General features: G+C 35.8%; 1 protein-coding gene across 2 annotated transcripts in view; it reads left to right on the top strand.

Annotated features, from left to right (window-relative positions):
- The window catches only part of DIAPH3 (diaphanous related formin 3), a 496,891-nt gene that overhangs the window by 66,483 nt on the left and 405,522 nt on the right, over positions 1–24,886 (top strand). For both annotated transcript variants that reach the window (XM_050766531.1, XM_050766532.1), the window contains one exon: positions 6,787–6,891. In XM_050766531.1, the coding sequence (XP_050622488.1) occupies positions 6,787–6,891 (105 nt within the window). The remainder of the gene's footprint in view (positions 1–6,786; positions 6,892–24,886) is intronic.

Genomic DNA, 24,886 nt, shown 5'->3' with positions numbered 1-24,886 from the left:
GATGGTGTCTGCCAGCTTCCTCCCTTGTAAAGTTAGTATTTTCCCTCTATAATTAAGGAGAAAAAGGATATCTGCACAGTCTTAAAGTATCTCCTCAGTTTATTTTGCTATTTAGGTTATAATCTAATAATATCATTTTATTTTTCAAATTGTTCTAGTTTTGGCCACTTAACAGTTCTTGCAGTTTGGCTCATGTCCTTTTGACTTCCTTCCTTCCTTCCTTCCTTCCTTCCTTCCTTCCTTCCTTCCTTCCTTCCTTCCTTCCTTCCTTCCTTCCTTCCTTGCTTCCCTCCTTCCTTCCTTCCTTCCTTCGTTCCCTCCCTCCCTCCTTCCCTCCCTCCCTCCTTCCCTCCTTCCCTCCTTCCCTCCCTCCCTCCTTCCCTCCTTCCCTCCTTCCTTCCCTCCCTCCCTCCCTCCCTCCCTCCCTCCCTCCCTCCCTCCCTCCCTCCCTCCCCTCCTTCCTTCCTTCCTTCCTTCCTTCCTTCCTTCCTTCCTTCCTTCCTTCCTTCCTTCCTTCCTTCCTTCCTTCCTTCCTTTTTCTTACTTTCTGGTACCGTACTAATTTGGTCTTCCTAATTCTGGTCTTTTTGGATGACATAGCTGTGTTCCCATGTATTGAATGAAAAAAGAAGTTTTCCAACTATTCTACTTCTGAAATCTATTCTTAGTGCTAGTCAGATTAGCACAGTAAAACAGCACAGTGATTCCGTTTAGCTATAGATTTTAATTAGAAAGTAATTGGCCAAAGGAAAACTATTTTTTTGATGTGGCAACTCTCAGTTTCCCCTGTCAAAACTGTGTCTATACATTTACAGGTGGTCCCCAACATATAGCAGTTTGACTTAACAATTTTTCGACTTTACAGTGGTGAAAGCAACATGGATTTGGTAGAGACTGTACTTCAAATTTTGAATTTTGATCTTTTCCTAGTCTAGCTATATGCAGTCTGACACTGTCTTGTAATGTGGGGCAGAAACTGAGAGCTGCAGCTCCCCTGTCAGCCATGAAATCATTAGGCTGAACGGCTGACTATACTGTGTCCCCAGCATTTTTTGGATATTGTGCTTTGTGTGTTCGCATTCCACCATGTCTACAAAATGTGCATCTCTGTATTCAAAATGTTATTATAAAATAGCATTTGTGTTAGATGATTTTGTCCACCTGTAGGGCAATGTAAGTGTTCTGAGCACGTTTAAGGGAGGCTAGGCTGAGCTGTGACATGCAGTAGGTTAGGTGTATTAAATGCATTTCTGCATTTCAATTTTTAATGGCTTTTTTGGGACATAACCCCATTGTAAGTTGAGCATCTGTATATTAGGAAGTACTATAAATGAGATAATTCATAATGTATATTGCTAACATGTTGTTAGAACTTTAACATCAAAAACAATAATATGCTCTTCAGACAGATTAAAATTTTGAAGAGGTGACTTGTCAAATAATGTTTTTGAATGAGATATATTCAGCCCAATAGCCAGTTGATAAGATTTTTCCATTTAAAGGGTAGAGATTTATTTCATATATCCATGGAAATTTTAACCTCATTCAGATTACTCACTGAGCCTTATGTATTTATGTTTTCTTTGCATTTCCTGTTCAGTATTTTACCTGTAATAGATATTTAATGAGATACGTACATGTATTGACATATTGATATACTGAGGTAATGGCCATTTTAGAGCTATTTTACAATCTGTGTCTGCAGTGTCATTTTGTACCTATGCAGTGTGGTAGCACAGTAAAACAGCATGTTTTACTGACCTGTGTTTGAATGGAAGGATCAGTTAATACACAATAGTTTATATTGCCTTTTTTTTTTAAGATCATCTATATGTGTTTCTATATTTATTCAGTTCAATTTGAAAGAAGTCTTATTTTAATATCAAGTAAATTATGTTCAGATGGTATAGTGGGTACCCCCTCCCAGCCCCTTTTTACCAGGTTGGTGCACCCATGCCCCAGGTGATGAGCATTGGCTTCTAATGGCTCATAGATGCCCCTTTCTCCAGAGATTTGCCCTCATCAGAACTAGGATTCTGCAGCTAATGACTAACTTGAGGTTGTTGAGGCTGGTTTCTGCTACCAGGTTATCTTGACTGTGGTGCATTTCAGGGTGAAGTGAGAATCCACCAGAGGCCACCTTTAGTATGTCTTTTTTCCTCTTTTGTCTTACCTCCTTTACTCTATCCTGAGAGCAGCCCCACCTGCACCTGAATCCCTGTTTCAGGCTTTGCTTTTAAGGGAAACTGACCTTAGATAATGGAGACACAACATGATAATTTTGAGGAAATATAAACTAAGAAGCATAAAAAATGATGACTTGCTCACTTCTCCCCCACTGACCTTTCCCAAGTCTAGTTTCTTAGTTAGCCTTGGGAGATGCATAACCCTTCTGGAATTGCAACATAAAATATGGATATGCGTTTTTTAGGAAAAAAAACTCCCAATAAATTTTCTAAGGACTTTGTGACTCCCTGAAGTTAAGTGCCACTGCCTTGGTGGAGTTTTCTTCTTTCAGCCTTGTTTTCCATAAATAGAAATGCAAAATATATTCTAAAAATACTGTACCCCTAATGCTTTCACTCATATTTTCTCTCTACTGCCCCCTTATTTCTTTTTCTCTCTCTCTCATTTTTCTTTTTTAAAGGGCAGAGCTTTTCTTACTCTTTCAAGTGCCATTTCCTCCTGGACATATGGAGAATGACCTGTTAGATGAAGTTACATGCCTAGTGGGTATCCCACAAAGGTTTAGGGTGTTATGTAATTGATTCCAAACTTTGTTTTGTAGTATTGTCTTAATCCATTTTTATGTTGCTATAAAGGAATACCTGAGACTAAGTAATTTAAAAAAGAGGTTTATTTGGCTCTCAATTCTGCAAGCTATACAAGAAACATGGGACCAGCATCTGCTTTTGGTGAGGGCCTTAGGGAGCTTCCACTCATGATGAAAGGCAAGAAGGAGCTGGTGTGTGCAGAGATCAGATGGTGCGAGAGGAGGCAAGAGAGAAGGTGGTGGGGAGGTTCCAAACTCTTATTAACAGCCTACTCTCATGAGAATTAATAGGGCAAGAACTCAATCGCCCCCACCCCAGGAAGGTCATTAATCTATGAATGAGGGAACTGCATCCATGACCCAGACACCGCCCACTAGGCCCTACCTCCAACACTGGGGATCAACTTTAAATATGAGATTTGCACGGGACATCATCCAAATTGGAGCAAGTATTATTTGTCTCCTTTTTGTTTTTTACACTACGACTGTCATCATACTTTTGTCAGGAAGGTGAGTGCCATATTTAGGCAAAAGAGGTGGGATAAACCATTGGAAGCAGCTGGGGGAACTTCGAGTTTCTCCCTTAATTCCAGATGTATCACTGTACTAGTCAGAGTTCTCCAGAGAAACAGAACCAATAGGATGTCTGCCTGTCTATGAGAGGGGATTTATTAGGAGGACCGGCTCACATGATTATAAAGGGCGAGAAGTCCTATAGTATGCTGTGTGCAAGCTGGAGAACCAGGAAAGTCAGCAGCGTGGCTCAGTTCAGGTTCCAAATTTTCAAAACCAGGGAAGTTGTTGGCATAACTCAGTTGGAGGCTGAGGAGGTGGCTTAAGGCCTGAGAACTCCAGGGAGAGTGCCACTGGTGGAAGTCCCGGGGCCCAAAGGTTGAAGAACCTGTAGTTCTGATGTCCAAGGGCAGAAGAAGTTTGTGCCATTTCCAGAAGAGAGAAGGAGACTTAGCCTTTCTTCTGCCTTTTTGTTCTATCCAAGCTTTCAGCTGATTAGATGGTGCCTGCCCACAATGAGGGCAGATCTTCCTTACTCAGTCCAGTGATTCAAGTGCCAATGTCTTCTGAAAGACATACCTAGAGATAATGCTTTACCAGCTATCTGGGTATACTTTAAGCCAGAAGACTAACCTAAAATTAACCATCACACCTAAAATTAACCAACCCCCAAAATTAACCATCACAACCACTTTTGTGTATGAACTGGTGTTATCATCAAGATGTGTTTCCAAAAAGAAAGCAGAGGCCTTTGTAAAAAATTCTTTCTACTACTCACCTTGAAGTTTTATTTCAGTTTCAGCCATAACTAAAGGACTTTCTGTTTTTTGGTATTCTGCATATATTAAATATTTTAATTTACTAAAGAGACTGGATAATGTTTGGCCATTAGCCTGAAAATAAAAATATAGTGAATAATTTAAAACAGAACTTCCCAGTGCTCTCAGGTTTCCCCACGTTTTCTAACAATTATCCCCTAACTATCTCATTACTTTCTTCCAGTGAAATTCTTTGTGGATAAATTAATTCATAAATTAAGAAAATCAATATGTCTTACTGTACTATATAATAAAAATATGTATTTCAATTTAAACAATTGGCCATGACTACTCAAGAAGGTACAGTAAATTCACACTCTTGAATCTCTGCTTCATACCTCTGTGAGTACAGCAGTGGCATTGTAGATTGGTAGATTGATATAGTTGTGCTGTTTTGGAGATTCAGATACCACAAACAGTATTTCCCTGGGACATCTACATTTCAGAGATGAAGCACAAGTATTGGTAAAGCTTAAAAAAAGCACAGTGTCCGGGAGGCAGAGCTTGCAGTGAGCCGAGATCTGGCCACTGCACTCCAGCCTGGGCGGCAGAGCAAGACTCCGTCTCAAAAAAAAAAAAAAAAAAAGCAGAGTGTAACTATAATTTACAGAATAGTTTGATTCTTGGAAAATTCAGTAAAGTAAAACCATGCAATATAAAGTATTTAATACGTAATAATTTTACATTTTACATCTATTTCTGGAATAGGAGACTGGCAGAACGTGTTTTCTAGTCACAACACTGCTGATCAAAACAGAAACTGGTCCAGACAGACTAAAGTATAAAAAAAAAAAAAACAGCAAAAACTGGCAGATGGGGCAAAAGCAATCCCTAGCTGCCCTAATTACTCATTAGCATAAGACACTCCCACAAGCGTCATGACAATTTACAAATGCCATGGCAATGGCCCAGAAGTTACCACCCCTTTCCTAGAAAATTCTAAGTAATAATTTACATTGACCCACCCCCTAATCTGCATATAGCTAAGTGGGTTTAAGTGAGTATAATTACAGTTGCCAAGAGCCCATACATTGCTGACTCTGGGCACACTGCCTGTGAGTTAGCCCTGTTCCGCAAGGAGCAGCACCATTCGATAAAAGGTTGCTGTGTAACACCACCTTGCCTTTGAATTCTTTCTATGATGAAGCCATGAGCCCCGCTGGGCTAAGCCCCAAATTTGGGGCTCACCTGTCCTGCAACAGTTCCATTGAATTAGGCTTAATTAAGGATGATTCTTTCTCTCTCTCTTTTTAAGGTCTGTGAATCTCTCTGTGGGGCACAAGGTAGTTTTTACTGTACAGGTCAAACTGTGATGCTACCCCTGTAAATGCTGGTAGCATCACCTCAATTATTGTGACAACTAACATGCCTCAAGAAGTTTCCAAAATTTCCAAAATGCTTCCTGTGTCGTATTAAGGCCTACTGAGCCTTCCCTCACTAGCTTAGACAAGAAAAACGAAACAAAACAAACCTTTATTCACATAATTCGGTGTTTCTAACTAAAACAGCAAAACTGACATTACTAATTACTACCTTTTATTGTAGTGTCAAATGGAATGGCTTCTAAGATCTTAAATATTTCTATCAAGGTAAAATGAAGAGAATTTTGACTTTTAAGTGCTTGAAGGGTTTGGTAGCCAAGAATTGAGTCAGCTAAAGGCATAAACTACAGTGTTTGATGAACGTAGCACTCTTATAAAATCTGTAAGAAATTTAATTTGCTAGGCTCCATAGGTGATCCAAAGTCCTGAATTTTATGATCCATTCTGAGTAGATATGAAGTTTATATACATTCAGATATTTTACATTGCACATCACAAATGGCTCAGGGCTAAGTTCACGAGGACATTCATTTGAGCCGCCCTTCTCCTTTAGCCATTTCTGTCTTACCTCAGACACCCTTTCCTTTGCCAGAACAGCCTCTTACTTCAGCAGCTTAATTAAGAGCAATTCATATATTTATGTGGATATATACCTGACTTGAATTTTTAGTTAAAATTAAGCTTGTAGCAAGATCTTGGTTACTTAAACCCTTATTTTGGTTGGTGCTGTTGAGAAATGTTCGATTTTAGGTGGTAGCTGTTTTTATAAGTACCACTTTTATGTAACTTAGAACATTCAATAAGTTAACTAGTTAACATTTTTGATAAGAGTAGGGAAAAGACAAAACTATAAAGTGCTTTGTCCTTTGCTGGAATCAGTACTGGATATTTGATATGTGCTTGCGGCTATCAGAATCTGAAACTTGGTTGGTTTATTTACTTTTTAATTTTTATGACTCACACGCAGCTCTTTCAAAGCAAGTGCAAGATAGCTTCAGGTGCAGCTGTTGTAAAAATACATAAATATATTGAAATTGTGAATCCTAATGACCTTATGAATGGCAGAAATCTGCAACTGTCTAATTATCTATAGTGATGTGAATGTAATTTTATTTGCCCGCTGTGAATTTTAAAAGTTCTTTTGGTAAGTATTTTACCTGTTAAAATGATCTAGAATACTTTTTTCTCTCCCTCTGCAGCTCTTTTTTCTCTCCTTCCTTCAGGCAGAACTACACGTAAATCATTCCAAAACAATTAATGCTGCTTTAGTCACAAATTATTGATTTTTCCATTCGTAGTGCATGTAGAATTGCTGCTCTACTTAGATTCCAAACTGAGGCATTTTAATTGTGTTTTCCAGGAAGATATGAATTTAAATGAAGATAAAAAGGCACCATTGCGGGAAAAGGACTTCAGTATCAAAAAAGAAATGGTGATGCAGTACATTAATACTGCTTCTAAGACAGTAAGTAAAACTGTCAAGTTGAAAAATACTGCTGAACATGTTTTCATATGGAAAACAACACATTTGTTTAATGAAGTGCTTAAGTTTGTGGGCAACTGTAATCAGAGGGCTTCTGAATGTATAATTAAGGGCACAAGTATTATACATTTGTTTAAATTAAAAATGTTTCTCATCTTATAACTTTTAAGCTGCTTGTGCTTTTTAGCTAGTTACATTGTTAAGAAACACTGTGGGGGGACTACTCTGTCACCTTTCCTTGTTAGTGAATTAATATAGTCATTTGATTTTTAATGTCACTTATAAATCAGAGTGATATTTGCATTATAGAAAAGTGAGACTGATTTTACTGTCTACATCAAGGTACATAATATTGGCTTAGAAGTGTATCTTAGTAATGTGAATCTCCCTATGAATAAAATTATCTTGTAACAAATTATAAATGTTGATATTAAAAGGAGCATTAGGCCTCTATGTGGCTGCCAATTTTCTAGAGACACATGAAATATGTGGGCGGAAGTAACGACTAAATGTCTAAGAAACCATGACTGGCACACAGAATCAATTGCATTTATTTCATGGGAAAACAAATGAGCTTGACTAGTCATATACAAATTGTGAATAAATGGATTGGATGAAAAATATAAAATGGAAGCCAATGAAGAAGCAATCAGTAGAAAGACAGTAGAAAATGATTTTGGCTCAATTTACAACAGAATTGGATTAGGAAAAAGTAGCTTAACACACTAGTTTTCCTTGTGTATTTTAACCTAAGTTCAGGTTACGAGAACATAAGTTATTTATACTTTAACTACATTTATCTGCTAGACCAGTGACTCTGAGGTATTTCTTTTGGAAGAAAGACACAAGTGATGTTTAATTTTTAAACATGTCTCATGTTTTGGCAACTTGCTCTTCAGGTATAGAAATCACGATGGGTACTGTGCTTTTTTTAGCTCTTTGTATAGATGGACTTTGTATCCCTGCTACTATGATACTGATACTAATTGCCTTTGTCCTTTAATGATACTTATATATCACAAATTGGTATTGGTCGGTTAAGAGTCAGAGCTCTGGTGTTTTGGATCTGCTTATGTATCTCTGCCTGACCTTGGAAATCTTATTTTACCTCTTTGATTCTCAATTTCCTTACCATAAAATGGGAATACCTACATAGTGGACTCATTATCAGAGTTAAATGGGCAGGCATGGTGGTTTGAGATGTCAAGGTGGAAGGACCTCTTGAGGCTAAGAGTTTGAAAGCAGCCTGGACAACATAGCAAAACTTTGTCTCGACCAGAAAAAGAAATTAGCTGGATGTGGTGATGAGATCCTGTAGTCCTGGCTACTTGGGAGACTGAGGTGGGAGGATTGCTTGAACCCAGGAGTTCAAGGCTGCAGTGAGCTTCGATCACATCACTGTACTCCAGCCTGGGTGACAGAATGAGACCCTGTCTCTGAAATAATAATAAAAACAAAATTAAATTGTTTATTCCATGATTAGAACACAACATATTTTATGACTAGTGACTGCCTTTTGTGGTAGCAGTGGTGGTGGTAGCAATCATTTGTTTTTCTTTGTAATTTGTTTATTGTTCTTGTTATCGTAATCATTATACCATAATTTAAAATATAGGGAAAAGTACATCAGTAAAAATACAGATTTACTATTTGTAAGTTTACATTTCTAAGGGTTTTTTTTTTTGTTGTTTTTTAAGTGTCTATAAGGCCAGGTGTGGTGACTCATGCCTGTAATTCCAGCACCTTGGGAGGCATAGGCAGGCAGATCACTTGAGCCCAGGAGTTTGAGACCAGCCTGGGCAACATAGTAAGGCCCTGTCTCAACAAAAGATACAAAAATTAGCTGGATGTGGTGTCTTGTGCCTGTAGTCCCAACTACTCAGGAAGCTGAGGTGGGAGGATTGCTTGAGCCCACAAGGCAGAGACCCGAGATAGCACCACTGCAGGTCAGGCAGCATTTTAGGCACTAGAGATGGTGCGTGAAGATAATCTATCACTGTGTCCTCTGGAGCAGCACTGGACGTACATAACAGAAACACATAAACATATATGTAATAGGAGGTGAAATGTGATATGGAAAAAAAATAACAGACGGGTGAGTGTAGATAGTGTTCATGTTTTGTGTAGTGTTCATGTCAGTGAAGACTACCCTGTTAAGGAATTGTAAATCTAACAAGTAGGAATTCATTTAATATAATTATAAGAGATATGACATCAGTTAGAACTGGTTTAGAAAACCTTGGCATGATAGTTCATATTAATTCTTGAATTTGAGATAATAAACATACTTTAAAGAAATAAACAGTTTTGAACGTTGTTATGTGGCTCTATTTCAGTTTGCATTCACTGATTTTCAACTTTAATCCTCTAATCATTTTGGACTAAGGTTGAAATTTGTTTACCAGAATTAGGTAATTACATTATCAGGATTGAAATAGATTAGTTATCTAAAGTGTGATTACAACATTGACTCATTTAATTAGTGTGTGGAGGATCATGGCTCTTCCTAGGAAGGTTCTGAATAATTTGGCAGATGGTTAACATTCTAGAAAGTTCAAGCTGACCAGTCATTTATTTTTGCTCTGGAAGTAGAAACACATTTTATTAACTCTAGGGTACTGACTTTGTCATGCCACTTTATTTACATTAATGACTGTTGAAAAAGTTATGCTGAAAAGAACAGAATCAAAGTTCTTAGATACATTGTTCTACAAAGGATATGAAAAGGATAGAGGATAAAAAAGATATACTTTTGTTATGGTTTTAGGCTTACAATTGCTTCAAGATTCTCTTTTTTGAGTAAGCATTAATATTATTTTTTGGAAATTAGTACTGATATCTAACAGTGTATATGGTTTGAAAATATTTAACCCTCAAAATATTAACCCTCAAAGTAGGCCTAACGTAGATAAGATTGGTTTTTAGAATTAAAAAAAAAATGCCACCAATCAAACTAGGTTATTTCTAAACCTTAGTAAGTTTGAATTTAGATGGCACAAGAATAAAACTGAATTTGTGCAGTTAGGAAGGATTATCACAATTTTATTAAGCAAGTGTTGTATTTAGAAGCAGAAAATATCAGATTTACATTTTTCTAACTTGTAGGTCATGGGAACGTGATCCAGGTTATTTTTTTACGTACACTCTCGTGGGCAGTTCCACTTGGGGGTTTTTGAGAAAGGTTTCCCTCCCTCATGAAAGGATCTAGAGTTGGAGAGCCACTTTGTTCTGCCATTGGATGTGGTTGTGAGAGGTTGTACAGTGCTTGATGTCACGGAGCTGCTTCTCTGGCTTAATGAGTTCCTGCCCCTAGACTCTTCATTATGTGAAGTGATGCAAGTTCTCATGGAAGCTGCTCCGAGTTTTTTCTTTGCCACTGTTAAGAGTCCTGATATACCATCCACATGCATTTTTGCCTGTGCTGGATCTTTAATTCTAATTCATTCTGGAAATTACTATTTCCATTCAAAGGAGCATCCTTAAGACGCTCCCCTCACTCAGTGTGGACTCACTCATAGCATAGATGAGAGAGGTGCTACAAGGCACTGTGCCCATTCCATGGTAAATGACTCAACTCAGATGTTTAACAGCAAGTTTATTGGAGAAAATGTCTTTTAGGAAGAATTCAGACTTGACTTGTTTGATCATGTAACTGGAGGGTAAGACTGCGATGCAGTTAGTGGTAAAGACCTTGATAGCAGGATGTGATGTGAATAGGCCAAATGAAAGAGGATCCATAGTTTCCAATAAATGTAAGAACAAAAAATTCTGGACCAGAACAGAGAATGCTCTTGTAAACCACAACTGCCTGAGGATTTTCACTATTTTTTAAAATAGAAAAGAATTAGAAATTAATATACAAATCTATTATATACATATAGATGTATTTAATAGTAATGCTTAACCTTGAGTATAGTTCTCATTCTTTATTAGAGTTTGACTATTTTTAATCTTATCTTCCCTTAGAATGCTTAAAGTACTCCATCAGATACTGTTAAAAGATGATTTCTGTGGTTAAGCTTCTTATGTTCGAGTGCACAAACCAAGCATAGAAGATATATCCTAATAGAATTGCTGCCTTCACTTAGTTTTCTTTTTCCTCTTTTCTTTTTGGGATGGTGCATCATACCCTATGTCTGTGATAGAAGTGTTTATTAATGCTTATTTTCTTGTAGGTGCTTGAGTTATATTAAAGGTGAGCTGTTTCTGGATATATTATTTCTGGATAATGTGAGAAAAATCTCGTGATGGGGGTCATGGGAGACCATGGATTAATTTATATACAATTAAAGTATGTGTTAAAAAGGATTCTTATTGATCTAAATCCATTCTGAACAAGATTTATATATTTTTTTCTCTATCAATCACAAAGGGTTAGTAAAAATAAAATATATGGCTGGGCTTGGTGGCTTACGCCTGTAATCCCAGCACTTTGGGAGGCCAAGGCGGGTGGATAATTTGAGGTCAGGAGTTCCAGACCATCCTGGCCAACATGGTGAAACCCCGTCTCTACTAAAAATACAAAAATTAGCTGGATGTGGTGGCACGCACCTGTAATCCCAGCTATTCAGGAGGCTGAGGCAGGAGAATCACTTGAACCCGGGAGGCGGAGGTTGTGGTGAGCCGAGATTGTGCCACTGCAGTACAGTCTGGGTGACAGAGTGAGACCCTGTCCCCCTCCTTGCCCCCCAAAAATAAATATAGATTATACCTTTCGTGTCTATTGAGAGGAAGGAGTCTTCTATTTGCTGTTCTACTTTTAGGTTTGTCAGGGTAATCTGCAGCAATATGAAACTAGGGAAGTCCTGAGAGGCCAAAACCTATATTCCAGACAAGTGAAAGCAGACCCTTGAAAGGAGGAGAAGATTCTTGAAGGAGGCAGAGACTCAGAGGGGCAGAGTAAGGATAGAGGGAAGGAGGCCAAGTTTGAGAGACAGATTAGAAAGGAGAACCAAAAAGATGTCTGGTCCTTTGTGGGGAGGCGGGGTTTCTGGGAGAGATTTGGAGAGATATTTAAAGAGATTTTGAGGGAAATTTTGGTTTATGTTACGTAGTGCAGTGTGTTTATTGTGTCTCCAAGAATACTTCAGTAGAGATGAACATTTTCTTATCAGTGCTTTGGGAGTTATCTTTTCCCCACAATTAATTTTCGTAGTTCAAGATGATTAAACTGTCCAGACAGTTTAATTACCTACAGATTACAACTGGACTGCTACCTGTTAGCATATTGCACCGCCCCTGTCCCCCCGCCCCCACTTTTTGGCTGTACCATTAGGTTTAGATAAATGCTTTAAACATTTCTCTTTGAACTTTGTACTTCTGCTTAAAAGCTCTTCTGAATGCACTAGCTTGGAATCAGAAGTTGTGATAGACTCCTCATCTCCCTTATCCACATATCATTGGCATCTGTATTACAGCTGCATTAACATGTCCAGTTTAGGTGAGCTGATATCTAAGGATAGCCCAATCTCACATTTCTAAGATTCTTAATCAGAACATACATTATTTTATATGTATGTTTTTGTTTTATCTTTTTTGATTTTTTTGGATCAAGAAGCAGAATTCTTCTTTTATAAATGCTCCTGAAAGTTTGCTAGCTCCTTCTTTTTCCCTGTCAAGCTGGTTTCCAAGTGAATGTAAGGGCTATTCTGAGGCATTTATTAGAAAAGTTTTGGATACAGTTTTAATTCTTTGAACGCTTCCTTAAGTATTATTGTAGTAGTTCTTCCTCAGACTTTTTAAACGTGAAAGTTAAATATCAAGTATTAATGATCATAACTTTATGAGGCATAAAGACCATAACAAAAGTTTTTTAAGCAACACAATGAAACAACTGAGTCTAAATTGAGTTCATAAGTGTAGAATTATAGTTTCTTGTGTGTGTATGTATATATTTGTGTGTATGGATATATGTATAATATAGTGTTTGAAAGCATTTTGAAAGGTCTTGTCATAGTACTGTTGTTCTAGCTCAGTAGGCCATGATGTTCTCAAGGATGGAAGACCTTGTATTCTGCAATATTATTCTTCTAGGCGTATCTTGATCAGAAAAGAACTGTTTGAGAAAATATCAGTCATATATTTGGGTTTATGTGCACAGTCGACCCTCTGTATTCATGGGTTTTTCATCCATGAATTCAACTAACCACAGGTTGAAAATATTTGGAGAAACAATTGTGTCTACGCTGGACATGCACAGCTTTCTTTTATTGTTATTCCCTAAACAATATAATGACTATTTACATAGCATTTACTTTGTATTAGGTATCATAAGTCATCTAGAGATGATTTAAAATATATGGGAGGATGTGAATGTTATATGCAAATACTATGCCATTTTATATCAGAGACTGGAGCATCTCTGGATTCTGGTGTCTGTGGGAGGTCCTGGAACCGATCTCCCATGGATACTGAGGGGTGACTGCATTTTCTCTAGGTGGAAAATCTGGAATTGATTTGTTACTTTTAGCATTGATTTGTTAATATTGTAATATTAGTAGGGCATTTTAATGCATTTCAGTGTCAGTTTTTCTTGCTTTCAGTTATAGTTTCCAATGTTAACTTTGTAAAACATTGTCAGGTACAAGTAAATTAAGTTCTTTTTATTTTCTCTCACTTTTTGGTTGTTGTTACTTAAAGGAGGCTTACATTTTAACCACTAGAAACTTAGAAGAACCAAAATTGCACACATTCTTGTTAACATTAACGTGGGTTTTTTTTTTTTTTTGCTTCTATTTCAGATTACGGATTTGATAAAAACACCCCGTAACACAAAAGCTTAGTAAAAAGTTTGTGATTGACATTAGATATATCTAATAAACACAATGCCCTTATGATGCTTTGCCTGCTTGTTTCCAGGTCTTACTTGCTGACTAGCAGAAAATTTCAGAGCCTCAGCACAATGAACTGATTTCTTGTTAAGACTATTTTCTAATAATCTAGCTGGCACTTTAGTTTTCATTTGTCCCTATATAGGATAGGTTTTATGTATGCACAGTTAAAATGATCTTCCAACAGCTAAAATTCATCCAGATTCCTTGTGAGTTGTTTCTGGGCAGCACCAGTGGTGTTTCATGTTCTCTAGTATTACTGCATTGTGTTTTTGTTTAGGTAGGAGATGATAATGAAGAAACGGATCATCTTTTCTTTTTTTATAGGAGTAAATTATATTGCTCACATTAGAATTGTATACTTTTGATCTTTAAAAAATCTTATGGGTAGTTAAGACAGCTTTTCTTTTATTATAGCATTTTTTAAAAAAGGTTTCATCAGATATAGAAAAACTGCTATTTACTAGTTGAATTTTATTAGATCCTGAGTTGATTAATGATGTTTATACCACTTGTTGGCATTAGAGGTCATCCAAGGTTGTTTTCATCTTGTCACTGAATTGTTTTCATCTTGTCACTGAGGTGTTTCTTGGCCTAAGACATTTTGCTGTGCTCGTACTTACTGTTTAGATTTTTATGAACATAATTAAACTTATGTCAAGTAGCCATGAATGTAGTGATAGCTCTGAAAGTGCCACAAGAGGCATGTGACATCCGTATATACAATTATAAAGAACCTTTTAAAACAAGGAACACTTCTAAAGGAAAAAGTGAAAATTTAAGAAAATAAATGCTATGTATGTGCAGGTGTCTTTCAGTGAGCAAAGGGGCTAAGTAATTGATGAAATGAGGAAAAAGTGTCCAGGAGTAATAGCTCTTGATCTTGATAGCCAGTAGAATCATCTGGGGGAACTTTAAGTATTTAAATGTCCAGGCCTTACCACTTACCACTTCCATAAAACAGTTCCTGTGGATGGGACCCAGGCATCAATATTGAGTAAAGCCCTCCTGGTGATTCTAGGGTACAGCCAAGAATGAGAACCACTGGGCTGTAGAAGATGAGCCTTATCACCAGATGTCTCTTAGTATAACATTAATTTAACAAGAGATCAGGAATTGACAGAATTTAAAGGCTAAGCATGGACCATTTAACTATTAAAACTATTATCTAGTGACAGTGGCTTCAAGGATAGTTTGCCATATGCATAACATCAAAGTGAGTGTTCAAGTAGCATAAATACTGGTAGCTGCCAAGAAATTCTGTATGACATTTGGTTACTAGCAGAAATAATCAAAGCAGAAGGTTAACTATTGTAACAGAGAAGAACCTGCTTTATTTTGGAAAAAGATGCCCAATAGAACAGGTATCAGTAAGGAGAAGAGTATGCCTGGTTTTAAAGCTTCAGTGAACTTATTCACCTTCCTAGTTGGTGGCATTAAACTTAAACACCTAAGCTATTTTGTACTTAAGGGATATCCTTTGATTTCTTAGTTATTCCTAAAGGGCATAAATTCTATACATACTTTAAAAAAATCCTTAATAGGCTAATCAATCACCTTGATGCCCAAAAGGCATTTGTTCCCAATTTAATGGTTTCCTGACTTGTTAGCATTTCCTCACCAGCTCAGTGTAGTGGTTTCCCCCACAACTCTCAAGACAATAAATATGGTTGGTATAGCCTCTTACTATCAATGTGATGCAAAAATTTTTCAAATGCTTTTATTACCAGAAGGCCTTCCAGAGTAGATTAAGTAAATTAAGGATCTGTCCTTAGGATTTGTTGAGGTGTGGAAACCAAATAGTCCAACAGTAAATTTAATCCTAGGTTTTTCCTTGTATATTACTGTTATGGTAGATTTTATTTTTGGATTTTTTTTTTTTTTAATTTTCTTGGGAAACTGCTTTGTACTACTTTGGTGAGTTTAAAACCTTTTTCCTTCATTTTTGTTAAGGATGACTTTGTTATACTCTCTTATTTAGTAGATATATTTAGTAGTAGTTTTTTAAATTTTTTTATTTAGGTCTGGAAGATATCTTACACCATCTTTAAATTTTGCACATGAGGGAATGGTTCAAGGGAGTGTGTGACATTCCCACATTAATGCCATGGCTAGGACTAGAAACTAGGGTTTTTGACTTAAAGAAAAAAAAAACCCTTTGTCAAATAAAAATAGTTACAGAAACCATCAAAAAACAAATCTGTAGCTTGATGAATTATCATAAGGAGAACACCACACAGATAAGTAAATAGAATAGAACCTTGCCAGTCATCCTGCAAAGTACTCCATCTGCCCTGTCCCATGCTAAAACCTCTCTTCAGTTTTATGTATATTTTAGCCTAAAAGTAATCACCATCTTGACTTTTATGGGAATCACTTCCTTGAGTTTCTTTCTAGTTTTATCACTCAAAAGTACATCCGTGGACTATAGTATATTCTCTCTCTCTCTCTGTCTCTCTCTCTCTCTATCTATCTATCTATCTATCTATCTATCTATCTATCTATCTCTCAAAAGTATATCATCAGACTATAGTTTATTCTTCCATCCATCTGTCCATCCATCCATCCATCCATCCATCCATCCATCCATCCATCGGGTCTTGCTCTGTCACCCAGGCTAGAGTACAGTAGTGATCATAGCTCACCGTAATACTGAATTATGTAGTGATCATAGCTCACCGTACATAGCTAGAGAACAGTAGTGATCATAGCTCACTGTAATACTGAACTCCTGGGCTCAAGTGATCCTCCCACCTCAGCCTTCCAGAGTGCTGGGATTATAGGCATGCACCACTGTGGCCTTTCTTTATTTAAAAAAATTTTTTGAGAGGGAGTCTCTGGGTCTATTCTGTCCAATCACTGTTGAAGCAAGTGATAGATTCATGGGGTCAACACATGTGCTACTGTTGCTTATATTTTAAAATTTGGAATATCTCTATGTCTTGTTTTATCTTCAGTTATTTTATCCAGGACATTCTGAATTTTGCTGATTTGTATGCTTGTGGTAAAGTGAACATCCTGTCCTCTGTATTTCCTGCACAGAGACAGCTAGATCTAGAGGCATGATCAGACTCAGGTTTCATCTCTTTAACAAGATCATAAGGAGTATTATATTCTTTCATTAATATCTAGTTTGCAATTAGAATTCTATAATTTCATTTTCATTTATTGGAATACTTTTACAAAGAGACATCTCTCAAATACTGTTTGGTTAGCCAGTGATATAGGAAATTTAGGATAAATGCTTTATTCTTTTCCTTTATTTGCCAGCTTTCAATATATTGATTTCATTCTCTATGATTCTCTGAAGATGATCAATCATTTTTAATATCATCAAAAATTTATGCATTACAATTATTTTTAGTGAAAATCAAATTGTCCCATCTTTGGCCATTGGAACTTGTCTAGTTGACTCCTAGTCATTTTGGTCTGATGATCAAGCTCCTCCTCTAGAATATTTATACTGCTAAACCTGGTATCAGTTGACTCTTTCCTTTAGTGTAGGGAACGATATTTCAAAGTTTACAAGCTGAGGGCCAAGGATACTTACTGTTCTTTTTGTTTAATTGCTGTTTTTAGTGGAGAGATAGAAGAATAAAAAGCATGTGTGGATGTGTATTTAAAAAGTTTTTATTTTGCATATGTTCTGTCTCCACCTGCTATTTTTGTCCTACTATGTCAACATTGACTAAGCATATAGCCATTACATTTCACACTCTTCCTTTTAGTCCTCATTTAGTTTTAACCTCATTTAGTAACTATTGTGAATGCTCACCACTGTCCTTACATTATTTCTGCAGACATTTTGTTTGTCTGAAGTTTGTTCTTTAGTAGATTCCTCTGAAGGACTCATGGAAACAGTATTTCCTGAGTTTTGCATGTTAGTAATAGTGTATGCCCTTTATTGTTTAGTCAGCTTTGTTGGATATAAAATCCTTGGCTCACATGTTTTTTTGCTTAGGATCTTCAATAATACTATTTTTTTTTCTAGCGTAAAGCTTAATGGCATTGTTTTCAAAAGGTCAGCTGATAACTAACTTTTAGTTATTGTCTTTCTTTCTTTGGAATATCTGACTTAGGATTATCAAGTACACAGTATGCTCTTTTATTGTGTTTTTCTTTTTTTCTTAAATTTCTTTTTCTTTCATTGATGTGTTCTAGTTTTTTGCTTTGGTTTTCTTTTTCATGGATTCTGTTATCTGTATGTTGGATTTTTGTCTATCTTTAATATGCCATCTTCTCTCAAATGGTTTTTATCTTATTCTTTATTTCTTTTTAAGTTTTAAAAATTTTATTTAATTCATGTCTGCATTCTCTTATGACATTATGTTTATTCTTGTGTTCCTTGTTAGTTTTTATTTCTGAAATAATTTTTTAATTTCTATTTTTTTCTTGAATTCCCTCACTGCATTTTTGAGTGTGGCTTAGTTACTTTAAATATTTTTTCATGTCTTATATGTTCTCTTAATGTCTGTTAGTTCACTTTGAAATTGTAAATTACAATTTGATTTATGGATTTGTCTTTGAGGTGTCTTTAATCTTTTACAGGAATTTTCTGCTCAATTTTGATTTCACTTTCAGCACTTTCTCTTCAGTGTAGGATCCTGTTCTGGAAGGAGCTGTGGCAACTCATGGGACATAGAGTCCTCCAGCCCCTTCAGATCTTTTCTGGGCCTCTTGTAGTCACCCACACTCCTTCTAGTTTCAGTTGCTGCTTTCAAATTGGCCTACTAAAATGTCCAATGGATATCTCTGGGCCATTTTGGAGTTACCTTGTTTTCATGTTCTTTAACTACTCTGTTGCCTCCCTTTGGTTCTTTCCATACGGATATTGCTACTGTGGGGATCTTGTGGGTGTTGGTGGTTTGTCTTCAACTTCCTTTAGTTTGAGGATTGTTGAGAAGGTATTTTGTCACTCAGTACTGTTGAGTATTTGATTTTGCTACTTAGTTATTTTGTCTTTTTTTGTGTGGGAGATCAGGGAGTTTTCAAAATTGTATTGCTGCTGCCGTCTGCCTAGATCCTCTAGTCTGATTTTGAATCTCATATTCTTTTCTTTATTCTATGCCAATTTGTGTCTTTGGTTAAAAAACGATTCGGGGTTATTAGCACCCCCCTGCCCTAACTATTAGGGTAGAAAATGATGACATGTTTTCTATGTAACTTTTAGCTGTTAGCTCTTGGTTTTGCTGTTATTTCATCCATAAACTTTCATTAAATCTCTTAATGGTCCATGACCTACAAATAGTTTTAAGCTTAATTTCTACGCTATGCTTATGCAGTGTTATCATTTCCTTATGTAGTTTCAGTAAATTATGCAGGATGCATCCCTTTCTGAATCCCATTGATAGTTGGGAAATTCAGACTGCCCTTCAGTACTATACCCCACCCCTAGAAAAATAGGTCTCATCTGCTTGTGTATATCTATAAATTAGTGAGTGTGTTAAATCTATCACAGCATGAAATCACTTCAAGCGCTGTGAAAGACTATCTTAAAGAATTTAAATTGATTGCAGATGTTAGTGCAATTAAGCAGGCCTGATGAGCTCAGAATCATGTTTCTCAGATTTGAATATGAATTCATTTAAAAAAATTATAGTGATGTACTCCATGTAAATGGAGTTCATAGGCATCTAAGAGTTTTTATCACCTTCTGTTTTAAAATGGCTGAGCAATGTGAAAAGTGATGCGTGACCCATTGTGCAGATACTTGTATTACTTTGGATAAATGTGTATTATTTGTCTTAAGTATATAGAGGTGACACTGAATGATTATTTCCTTTGTTAATTCATTTGTCTATTGATTAGTTTGTCTATCTTTCATGTCTATAATTCATTTAAAAATTATCCTATAGACAGAAAGTATAATGTTATTTTGTTGCATTTTTAAGACAAAAAATTGAGTATGATAAACAAGTCAAATGTGTTGGCTTAGATTACAGTTTTACTCTTGAGTTCAGATCTCTTGACTAATTGAACTTTACCTACCTTAATTTCTTTTGCTTTATTTTAGCTGAAATGTGAAAGCTTTCTAGTTATTATTTTAAAATACAGCATACTGGGTTTCAAATTAGAAAGTGAATTCTGAAACCAAACTATAACAAGATTAAGTAGAGTGTACGGTATGTTCATTTTCAATTTATTTCAAATTGATCTGTGCACATTAAGTAATTAAACTCATCAATTTCTATAGCACATTGTAGAATGTTATGGACATTAGGGCTTTATTATATATACAGTAGTAAAATAAAGTAGAAGAATGGTGAATAATTGTATTTTGCTACTGTTTTTAAGTACTAAGAAAATCACTGAAATATTGTTTGAAGGGTAATGACATTAATGATTTTTAAATAGGGACAAAGAATACAATATATTTTTTCTAGATGGTAAAAATTAAAGCTGTATTCTGTACTATTTTATAATAACTTATTTAGCTTTTAAGACTATACTTTGTTTCCTGGAGTTAAGAATCTAGCTTTGTTGCTTCTAACTTTGTGATTTCAGAAAATTCATTATTTTTCTTTAGGAGTCAGTTTACTAAATTACAAAATTTAGGGGTTTTTGTGTGGGAAAGTATGGAATAGGGGCTAGGTTTAAAGCCTTAACAGTTCAAGTCTTCTAATACAAGTTCAAGTAAAGTGTAAAATGAGCCTGAGTAAGTAAATGTTACGGTTGAAGCCTTCTTAAATCTGATTCATATCTGTAATGAAAAGTTGAATAAAAAGTTAATAAAACTGGGTATAAGAAAAAATAACACATATAGTATTTTTCCCACACATGAAATATACAAGTATTGTATTCACAGCCAATCTTTAGGTACTGAGTCAAACCCTTTTCTTTGAGTAGGAATGGCTCTCACTTTGTTTTTTCCCACGTAAGACATGCCCATAAGACATCATCTGTGATCATTTTTGTGTATGTTTTGAGTAGACCAATAATTTATACTTGTAAAGCAGTCTAAGTTTAGATTTATAGGAGATGTATATGGTTTTTACAATGTGATTTTTTTTGTTATCTTAAACCTATATGTAATTTTTAAGATAAATTTTTTTAAGACTTACCCTAATCTTGTCTTTCTTAAGCCCTAATAATACTCTTTCTTTTAATTCTCATATATGATTACATTAATGAACACAGAACAGTACATAAACAGGGGTACAAAAAGTCAACTCTTGGTATTCCCAGAATTCAATTTATGGAAGTAGATGTGTAGCCTTCAGTATGCTTTGAGCATCTATTACTTACTATGTTATAGAATAATGGAAAGCCTAATACTGAACATCTATCTCTGGAATCTTAAATAAATCATGCTTTATTTTTTCTGGTGAACTTTGTTTTCTACCCCTTCCCCAACGGAGTCATAGCAATATATTTTTCTATAACTTGTTTTATTTTTCCCCCAGTTAACTTTTCTACCCTTTTTTTCTGTCAGAAATGACCTACTGAATTCAAACTGACTCAAAAACAGAGCATATTGGCTCGGGCATCTGAGAAGCCTGATATTGGCTTCCGGCAGGCGTAGATCTGGGTTCTCAAATGACCTAAGGATCGGTTCTTTCCGTATCTCTTAGCCCCACTTTTCTAATCTTGGCTTCATTCATGTAAGTTCTTTCTATATCTAGAAGGTTAGTAGAACCTCCCAGTTTAACACCTATATTTTAGGTCTATTAGTCTCCAAAAATTTTAGGTCACTGACCCCATTGATTTTTTAAAAGTTGATTGTACGTTACTAAGCTAATATATATGTATTATGAACATGTCTATACCTCATATTTGTTATATTCATTTTATATGTAATATAGATTTTGTTTCAAATATATGTGAATTGAAAATATAAATAAAACAATGTATTACTATTTCATTTGCAAACTTTGCCTCTTAAATCGGTTTGGTCTCGCTTTAATTTTTATCATATTTTAGGTATGTTAGATTCATGACATAATTCCTTTTATTAGTTTTCTTCTAAAAATTATTCCCTTTTCCACTCCTGAATTTTAACTTTAAAAGACCCATTCAATTCTATCCCGTATAACTGAACTTAACCATATTCACTCAGGGATGTTCTGGGATCATGTGCAAACATGCAGTAACCATTATACTTCTCCAAAGTTCATGCTGACCTCCACCTTGCCCACTTCAAGTCTTTTTTCGTTCTTGCCTTGCCTATACTAATTCTGCCCTTCTTATACTACAAACCAGCTCCTGTTCTCTTTAGCCACATTTAATTATTCAGTTTGAGTTTGCTGTTTGGACTTCAGCATTGCCACTCTTTTTGCCTATTGATTTAGTAGTTGAGGGCACTGAGTGAGATATAATACGCTTTGGTTCTGCCTTTTTGTGTTGCACTTGGAGGAAAAGACATGTACTGAGGTAATATGTCATTCAGGCAAAATAAATCCTTAAAAGAGTATTACTTTTGTGAATTCTTCATTATTCACTTTGATGGGGATCTTGGAGGCTCACAAACTTGACTGGTCAACATACAAAGACTCAGTTTGCATTTCATGAGCAGGCATACAATCTGTTTTAATGGAGACTGGTGTATAAAAATCCAAATGTCACTTTAGTAATTTACAATCAGAAATATTGTTCTTAAGACTCTTGTAGTCTCTTCTCTCCTTATAGGCTAGTCTACACAGGAAGCCAAATGATAGAGAGTTGCTTACTTGGTTTGTTGGATGACCCACTATGGAGATAATCGGGCATATATTTAGACTAAGATCCTGCCACTGTGCTTGCACCCAGCATCATGTGCTTTCCTTTAATGTGATAAACTAGAAGCTCCACGAAGGCAGAGAAATCTAGCTGCAGCAAAAACTAGATAATTATGTTTATGTGTCTGAGCACTCCCTTTCCTGGGGAGTTGCAATGGTATTTTGCAGCACTTTAGGTCTCTGGTACCACGCAGACTGCCTCCTCCTGTAACACATGCTCACCTCTCTTAGAGTACTCTGAAATTGATAAAGTCATACTTTCTTATGGCAACTAAAATAAATTTATTTTATTTTGAGGTCACAAATTAATTTTATTTTGATATTGGTGCAACTGTGTGCGTGTGTGTGTAATCTCCTGGGTCATTTTACTGGGAGGCTCATTTTATCTCATATTTTGATTTTCCTTAATTTAATCTGAAGTTAATTATAATTTAAGATTAGGGAGTATCTTATAGTTGGCAAAATGTATCTCTCCTAAAGTATACTTCTTGTCTGGTTATGTTTTAGAGAAGAGTTAGATGAGAACTAGTGTTCTCATTTTATTTTTTCACTATTTAGATTTTATAGCTCATGATCTTTACACATTTCCCCCTGTCATTTTTGAGGATTTTTTTTTAGGACACAAAGGTTGTTTCAGTAATCAAAATAAAATGATTAGAAATTCTAAGATCAACTTGTTTAGTAATCAAGTAACATTCCAAGTATCATTCATTTATTCATATGCTCAAATTTAAAATTATTAAAATCAAAGATACAACTTAAAAGAATAGAGTATCTCTTAATGAAGCAGTCTTTAACTAGTGTGAAATAATTTGTTACTATTTTATTGCTTTGTTTTGTCTACTTATGTGAAAAAGGTGTATGATTTATATATACTTCTCACATTTAACAGTGCTATAGAAGTAATGCTTTTCTTCTGATATATGATCAGAATTCAGATATCATTTTAATGCTCAATAAATAAGTAACAAGATAAATGAGTGAATAAAAGTCTTCAAATAATTACTTTTGTATAATGCTTATTTAAGATTAATAGCAAAATCCAAGTTAAGATTGTGACCAGTGGGTAATGTGCTGAGTAAAGGTATTTAAAATATAACAGTTTTAACAGTCTTTTTTCTTCTTTCAAAAGTGATTCATTGTTACAGAAAATTTAGAAAATATAAGACATTATGCGGAAAGAAATAAAAATCCTACCAAAGATGAGGCATTTTTATATAATATTAAGGTTGTTTTGATTTTTGAAAAGCCTATATAGGAATATTATAACAGTAAAACTAAGATTTCTATAACAGAAAAATTAAATATGACTTTTCCTGTTATGTCAGCGTTTTGACAGAAGCCCAGAGGCTGAGGCTATCAGGTGCTGAAACAACACAGCCATGAAAACAGACTGCGAAGCCTATTGTGCTACCATTAGCCTATCATCTACTTTGAAACTATACAAGATAAGGTTCACAGTAATTTAAGAAATGAAAGGTTGACAGAGGGGGTTTCTTTGGAGAGAGAGGTGTCAGAGTGCTGTGATATTATTTCTGACCCCTTGTGAGGGACTGGAGCCAAATGAGTGGGCGTTTGACAGAAGTACTCAGAGGTTGATGTGTATCCCTTCCAGTTTGGAGACACAGATTGGAACCTTACTCTATTCACTCTGCTAGGTCCTAAAGGCAAGAAGCTATTCGAACTGCTTTGGTGGCAGAGCAAAGAAACAGGATTAGATTTATGGTTGGAACAAGCTGGACTTGTGCCAAAACATTGGCCAGATGTGGATCTTTCAGAAGCCGTTGACTTTGACTTGTCTTAGGGGAATTTTGTCCCAAGGGGATGCCCTGAATGTGCAGTGACCCCAATAGGGGCAGTTTATGTAGGGTGGACTGCTATTTCTTTAGCAGTATTTCTTTACTGTCTGAGTAATGCACATATGCATTCCATGGAAGATGTAGTCAACACTTGGATTTCAGCTACATCTGGAGGACCATGGCACCAGAGTATAACAGTGATGCTTGATTATCGCAGTTTTCTCCATCTGTCTCCCTTTCCTCCCCACTGTGTCCAGCCCTGAAGGTAATGGAGGAAACCTGATAAGATGGCATGGTGGAATGGAAGTGCAAGGTGGGAAAATGGTGAAGATCTGCAGCCCTGTTCATCACTATAGATTTCTTTGAGTGAGGTTCACACTGAGAAAGGGGAGAAACTTTAACATAGTTAAGACTGTCTCTTCAGAAAGAAAAACTTTATGAGGCTAGATAAGTTAGCTGAAAATTATCATCCTGAGATATTAGCAAAATTAAACTTGAAGTGAGAGAGTGTTATTGAGCAGGTTAAAATCCAGAAGTCATAAGGGAAAAAAGATGGCTACATTTGCTAATACAACTAAAAACTTTTGTATGGGTAGTGAAAGAGACAGAGAGAGGGAGTAAGCAAAGTTAGAAG

The sequence above is a fragment of the Macaca thibetana genome, chromosome 17, assembly GCF_024542745.1.
Source record: "Macaca thibetana thibetana isolate TM-01 chromosome 17, ASM2454274v1, whole genome shotgun sequence".
In the NCBI taxonomy this organism is placed as follows: Eukaryota; Metazoa; Chordata; class Mammalia; order Primates; family Cercopithecidae; genus Macaca; species Macaca thibetana.
The sequence above is the reverse complement of the archived record's forward strand: the minus strand, read 5'-3'. Positions and strand labels throughout refer to the sequence as shown.